This window comes from Colobus angolensis, unplaced genomic scaffold (genome assembly GCF_000951035.1).
Source record: "Colobus angolensis palliatus isolate OR3802 unplaced genomic scaffold, Cang.pa_1.0 Scaffold26, whole genome shotgun sequence".
In the NCBI taxonomy this organism is placed as follows: Eukaryota; Metazoa; Chordata; class Mammalia; order Primates; family Cercopithecidae; genus Colobus; species Colobus angolensis.
Genome location: NW_012115821.1, coordinates 13999744 through 14006354, shown reverse-complemented (window position 1 = coordinate 14006354; position 6611 = coordinate 13999744). Strand labels below are relative to the sequence as shown.

Sequence of the window (6611 nt, the reverse complement as noted above, 5' to 3'; positions counted from 1 at the left end):
CGAGGCTTCGGAACGTGTCCTGAGCGCGCTCCGTGCGCCCGGCGCGAGGTGAGCGCTAAATGGTGGTTGTTGAAAAATACTGAAAGCCACCAAAGTTCTCAACAGTAGGGAAATTGAGCTTTTAAAAGTGATTGATTTAGTCCAAAAACTGGACGTTGCACGTCCACTGTGCACGACACAGTGTTTTAGGGCCTTGGGAAACAGCAGTGAACAAGATAGCAGGATTCTTGGAGTGGACTTTCTGTTGGGATGGGGGGAGTATAGATAAAGATAAACGAGTTACATAATAGTCATAGAAAAAGGCAAATGCTACGAAAAAGAAAGCAGGGACGGGGCATGGGGGTGGGGTGCGGTGTTAGCCGAGAAGGGCACTGGGCCAAACCGATTGAGATTTGAGCTAAGCTAAGGAGGAGGCAAGGGTGTGAGCCCGGTCGCTGCCTGGAGGAAGAGGTTTCCCAGCATGGGGAAAAGCTAGAGCCGAGGCCCAGGGGTGGGAGCGAGACTGGCGCGTGCGAAAGAACTAGGCTAGGCCTGTATGGTGGCGGGGATTGAGCGGAGGGAGAATGGCAGGACATGAGGTCAGAGGTGTAGAGGGGGCAGCCCTGCGGAACCTCCAGGCAGAGCCTTGCAGGCTGTTCTAAGGACTTTGGCCTTACTCTGGATAAAACGGGAACCATAGCAAGGTTTTGAGCAGAGGAATGATGTAGTTTGAGTAGATGTTAATGGACTCACGGGCCACCGTAGAGTTGGAGAAGCGGGGGAATAGGGGGAATCAAAAATTTATTACTAATAGGTCAGATTAGGAGCATCCCTGTGCAGCCACTAAAAAAGGCTGGCTTTAGCCCAGGCGCGGTGGCTCATGCCTGTAATCCCAGTACTTTGAGGGGGCCGAGGTCGGCGGATCACTTGACGCCAGGAGTTGGGGACCAGCCTGGGACAACATGGCAAAACCCCATTTGTACTAAAAATGCAAAAGTTAGCCGGGCGTGATGGCGTGTGCCTGTAATCCCAGCTACTCGGGAGGCTGAGGCACAAGAATTGCTTCGACCCGAAGCACTCAGAGTGAGACTCCATCTCAAAACAAACAACAAGACTTTAAAGATGGTGGTGACAGTGACTTCGTGAGCCCACATCTGTGGAGAGCCTGGTGAATATGTTTAATACCAGTCTGAACAAAAGAATTTCCCAGTCATTCTCTCCTTTAATCTCAGAGCAGCCTGCACAGGGCAGTGTTGTCATTTGTAAGTTTTTTTTTTTTTAATTGCAAAAAATACGTGACATAAAATTTATCGTAAGTGGCATTGAATACATTCACAACGCTGTGCAGCCGTCACCACTGTCCATCTCGTGGACGTTGTGTAAGTCTTCGTTTTACTGGCATCTAAGCCCTGGGCGTAATTTCACTCCCCTACTTTAGGCAGCCAGCTCCATCAAGGCAGTAACACTAAAAAACATTTATGTGCCAAGCAATGAAAGAAACAGATTGAGGTTTCTTGTTTGCCCTGCCCTTGTAGTTAGGGGAGACTCTGGTGACTGGGAAAGAAGCATCAGGTAAGTATTGCCGCTGTCCTGAAACCAAGGATTCTCTTGAATATATAGGATTACCACTATCACTTTTCCCTCATTTGAATACCTACTTTGTGTCATAGTATTACAGTATTTTTTGTTTGTTTTGGAGACAGGGTGATGCTCTGTCACCCAGGCTGGAGTGCAGTGGTACAATCACAGTGCACTGTATCCTTAGCCTCCCAGAGTCAAACTATCCTCCCACCTCAGCCCCTGGAGTAGCTGGAACTATAGGCACACACTACCATGCCTGGCTAATTTAAATTTTTTTTTTTTTTTTTTTTAAGAGACAGGGTCTCACAATGTTTCCCAGGCTGGTCTCAAACTCCTGGCCTCCCAAACTGTTGAGATTACAGGCATGAGTACCACACCAGGTCCCAAAGTATTAATGTTTGTTGAATGGATTGGTAGATGTAGCTCCTTGACCCTGACTTCTTTTCTCCAGAGGTCACCATCTGGGAGTGGTTGAAATTGGGTCTAACCCAGAGTGATTTTGGAAATGCTGGTCTGTAGCTCTGTGACCTTGGATAAGTCTCTTTCCTTGATTGGGCCTCAGTTTCCTGGTCCCTGCAGTGGGGGATCCATATATTAAACAAATAGACAATGTTAAGAGATTGCATAACATGGGGCCTTAATTTAGAACAGGGTGTCAGAGAAGACCTCCATGAAGAGGTGACATTTAAACTGAAAGTTGAAGGATGAATAGGACCTATCCAGGGGAGAGCAAGGTTGGCGGGGAGCCAAGGAAAGGAACTGTCTGCAGAGAGATGAGCACGTTCTACGTTCTTGAAAGTTCAGACCTTTTAGAAGCTGCATCGAGTGCCCATTCCAGGAATCCTTCTTCTCAACCCCTGTTCTGTTTAAGCTCAGTCGTTCACACAGTCTTGCACAGACCTGGCTTTCAGACAGAGAGCAGGCAGACCCAGGATGGGAGGAGATGGCAGAACAACCACCCCTCATTCTTCTCTTTGTGTTCTGTGTTGACTGAGAGTAAACAAGTGGATCTTCTTGTTTACTCTTCAAATCTTAAGATTTTACTCCTTTATGCCCTTTTTTTTTGGATAAAGAGGCATCATAACTGGTCTTGAGCGAGCTCAGAGTGGTTGGAATCTCTGGGTACCCTTGGGCAGATGTTACCTACGTTTACTAAACCTCTGTGTCATCTTCTCAAAAATGGGAATAATAATATCGCTTACCTCAGGAGCATTTTGAAGACAAGCTAGGGCACGTGAAATGTTCAGCACAGAGCTGGGTGCTCATAAGGAAAATTGTTAGCCAAAATTATGTTACTATGTTTTAAGTAAGAGTGCAGTAATTTGGCATATACAGAATATAGAAACTTCTTTTGTCTTCGTATTGGTAACCTTAGTTTGACCAGAATTAGATGAGTTACTGTGCCCAGAAGTCTTTTAAAAACCAAACAGACGGCTGGGCACGGTGGCTCACGCCTGTAATCCTGGCACTTCGGGAGGCCAAGGCGGGCGTATCACAAGGTTAGGAGTTCGAGACCAGCCTGACCAATATGGTGAAACCCCGTCTCTACTAAAAATACAAAAAAGTTAGCCAGGCGTGGTGGCACATGCCTGTAATCCTAGCTACTCGGGAGGCTGAGGCAGGAGAATTGCTTGAACCCGGGAGGCGGAGTTTGCAGTGAGCCAAGATTGCGCCACTGCACTCCAGCCTGGGTGACCAAGCGAGACTCCTCCAAAACAAAAACCAAAAAACAAAACAGGAAGGCCGGACCTGATGGTCACATTTGTAATCCCAGCACTTTGGGAGGCTGAGGTGGGCAAATTGCTTGAGCCCAGGAGTTTGAAACTAGCCTGGGCAACATGGTGAAACCCTGTCTATACAAAAATACAAAAATTTGCTGGATGTGGTGGCATGTGCCTAGAGTCCCAGCTACTCAGGAGGCTGAGGCAGGAGGATCACCTGAGCCTGGAGAGCCTGAGGTGGAGGCTACAATGAACTGTGATTGCACCACTGCACTTCAGCCTAGATGACAGGGTGAGACCCTACCTTCAAACAAACAAAAAAAACCCAAATAGGCCAAATTCTTATCAAAACTGTGAAAAATAGCATGTGCATTGGTCATTTCTAGCCCTCTTGACTTACTGTAGGTGTGATCAGCACTGGAAAAGATGCCTGCCCCTGCTGCCACATATGAAAGAGTAGTTTACAAAAACCCTTCCGAGTACCACTACATGAAAGTCTGCCTGTAAGTTTAGTTTCCTAAGTTCTATTTTAGATTACTTTTCTAACATCAATCTCAATAGAATGAAATTTAATATGATGTCTTTTTTTTTCATGTTTTTTTAGAGAATTTCAAGATTGTGGAGTTGGACTGAATGCTGCACAGTTCAAACAGCTGCTGATTTCGGCCGTGAAGGACCTGTTTGGGGAGGTATGGAATCACTTGGTAGATTGAACATTCCAAAGATCTTTATAAGGAATACAGAAAGAGGCTGGGCGCAGTGGCTCACGCCTGTAATCCCAGCAATTTGGAGGCCTGTAATCCCAGCAATTTGATCACGAGGTCAAGAGGTCGAGACCACCCTGGCCAACATGGTGAAACCCCATCTCTACTAAAAATACAAAAATAAGCCAGGTGTGGTGGCACATGCCTGTAATCCTAGCTACTTGGGAGGCTGAGTCAGGAGAATCGCTTGAACCTGGGAGGCAGAGGTTGCAGTTAGCTGAGATCGCGCCACCGCACTCCAGCCTGGCGACAGAGCGAGACTCTTTGTCTCAAAAAAAAAAAAAGAAAACAGTAAGAATGCTTTTCTTTTTTTTTTTTGAGACAGAGTCTCACTCTGGCCCGGGCTGGAGTGCAGTGGCCGGATCTCAGCTCACTGCAAGCTCCGCCTCCCGGGTTCACGCCATTCTCCTGCCTCAGCCTCCCCAGTAGCTGGGACTACAGGTGCCTGCCACCTCGCCCGGCTAGTTTTTTGTATTTTTTAGTAGAGATGGGGTTTCACCGTGTTAGCCAGGATGGTCTCGATCTCCTGACCTCGTGATCCGCCCGTCTCGGCCTCCCAAAGTGCTGGGATTACAGGCTTGAGCCACCGCGCCCAGCCTAAGAATGCTTTTCAAACATTAAAAAAAATTTTTTTTTTTTAATTATACAACTCTGTATTTTAAAATGTTTTATTCATGTATTGTAATAAACACATTTGTATTCCTTTTTTTCCTCCTTCATCGTCTCTACCCTGCTACTCTTCCCAGCCTCTGGTAATCACCAATCTACTTTCTATCCTCATGAGGTCTACTTTTTTTTTTTTTTTTTTTTAGATGTATGGGACAATATGTGGCCTTTTGTATCTGACTTTTTTGAGATGGAGTCTTGCCTTGCTCTGTTGTCCAGGCTAGAGTGCAGTGGCACATTCTCGGCTCACTGCAGCCTCTGCCTCCCAGGTTCAAGGGATCTTCCTGCCTTAGCCCCTGCCAGTAGCTGAGATTACAGGCACACGCTACCATGCCCAGCTAATTTTTGTATTTTTTCTAGAGACGGTTTCGCCATGTTGGCCAGGCTGGTCTCGAACTCCTGACCTCAGGTGATCCACCCTCCTCGGGCTGCCAAAGTGCTGGGATTACAGGCGTGAGCCACTGCACCTGGCAAGATCTGCTTTTTTAGCTCTCACATACGAGTGAGAACATGCAACAGTTGTCTTTCTGTGCCTGGCTTACTTCACTTAACAAAATGGCCTCCAGTTCTATTCATGGTGCTGCAAATGACAGAATTTCATTTTTTTTTATGACTAATATTCCATTGTAATATATACCACTTTTTTTTTTTATCCATTGATGGACGCTTAAGTTCTGTATTTTGGCTATTGGGAATAGTACTGCAGTAAATGTGAGAGTGCATATGTCTTTTTGTTGTTTCTCTCCCGCCTTGGCGTCCCAAATTGCTGGGATTACAGCATGAGCCCCTACACCCAGCTGCACATGTCTTTTTAAATTGATTTCCTTTCCCTTGGATTTCTGCTTAGTAGTAGACTTGCTGGATTAAGTGGTATTCTATTTTTAGTTTAGTTTCTTTTGTTTTTTGTTTTTGAGATGAAGTCTTGCTGTGATGCCCAGGGTGGAGTGCAGTGGCATGGTCATGGCTCACTACAGCCTCAACCGCCCAAGCTCAAGTGATTTTCCCACCCCAGAATCCCTAGTAGCCGGAACCACAGGCATATGTACCACCATGGCAGTTTTTTTACTTGTAGAGACAAAGTCTCACTGTGTTGCCCAGGCTCCTGGACTCAAGCAGTCCTCTTGCCTTGGCCTCCCAAAGTTCTGGGATTATAAACATGAGCCACTGCACCTGACCTATTTTTAGTTTTTTGGGAAACCTCCATGCTGTTCTCCATAGTGGTTGTACAGTTACATTCCTCCCAGTAGTGTATGAGGGTTCCCCTAGAGATTATTTTATTTATTTATTTTTTTGAGACGGAGTCTTGCTCTGTCACCCAGGCTGGAGTGCAGTGGCACAACCTCCGCCTGCCCGGATTCAAGCGATTCTCCTGCCTCAACCTTCCGAATAGCTGGGACTACAGGTGCCTGCCACCACACCCAGCTAATTTTTGTATTCCCCTAGAGATTATTTTAAAACTGTTTGAAATTGCAGAAGTAAACTTTCAGAAGTGATGAATTTTGTTGGATTTATTCTAGTATGCTTTCTGTTTTACAAGGAACACGGTAGACAAATGTTTGTTGTAGCACAGTGCTACTCAAAGTGTGGCCTAGACTGGCAACCTGCAAACTCTTTGCCCATCTTGAAGAGATAAGGAATTTGCAGCAGAACCAGTGCACTACCACTTTTAATGAGAAAGTCTCCTTATGGTCCAGGCGCAGTGACTCACTCCTGTAATCCCAGCTCTTCGGGAGGCTGAGGCGAGTGGATCACGTAAGGTCAGGAGTTTGAGACTAGCCTAGACAACATGGTGAAACCTTGTCTCTACTAAAAATACAAAAATTAGGCCGGGCGCGGTGGCTCAAGCCTGTAATCCCAGCACTTTGGGAGGCCAAGACGGGCGGATCACGAGGTCAGGAGA

The 6611-nt window shown here is 46.4% G+C and overlaps 1 protein-coding gene across 11 annotated transcripts in view; it reads left to right on the top strand.

The window, feature by feature from the left end:
* Positions 1-6611, top strand: part of RPP14 (ribonuclease P/MRP 14kDa subunit) — a 12946-nt gene that overhangs the window by 411 nt on the left and 5924 nt on the right. For 2 of the 11 annotated variants that reach the window (XM_011947222.1, XM_011947232.1), the window contains exons 1-3: positions 1-48; positions 3687-3784; positions 3886-3970. The exons of 1 other annotated variant lie outside the window; for it this stretch is intronic. Coding sequence is in view for 3 of the 10 variants with exons in the window: in XM_011947232.1 (XP_011802622.1) it covers positions 3708-3784; positions 3886-3970 (162 nt within the window). In the remaining 7 variants the exon portion in view is untranslated. Of the gene's footprint in view, positions 49-1146; positions 1359-3667; positions 3785-3885; positions 3971-6611 lie in introns of those variants that run through there. 8 more of the 11 variants (XM_011947226.1, XM_011947231.1, XM_011947227.1 and 5 more) reach the window with 5 other exon arrangements.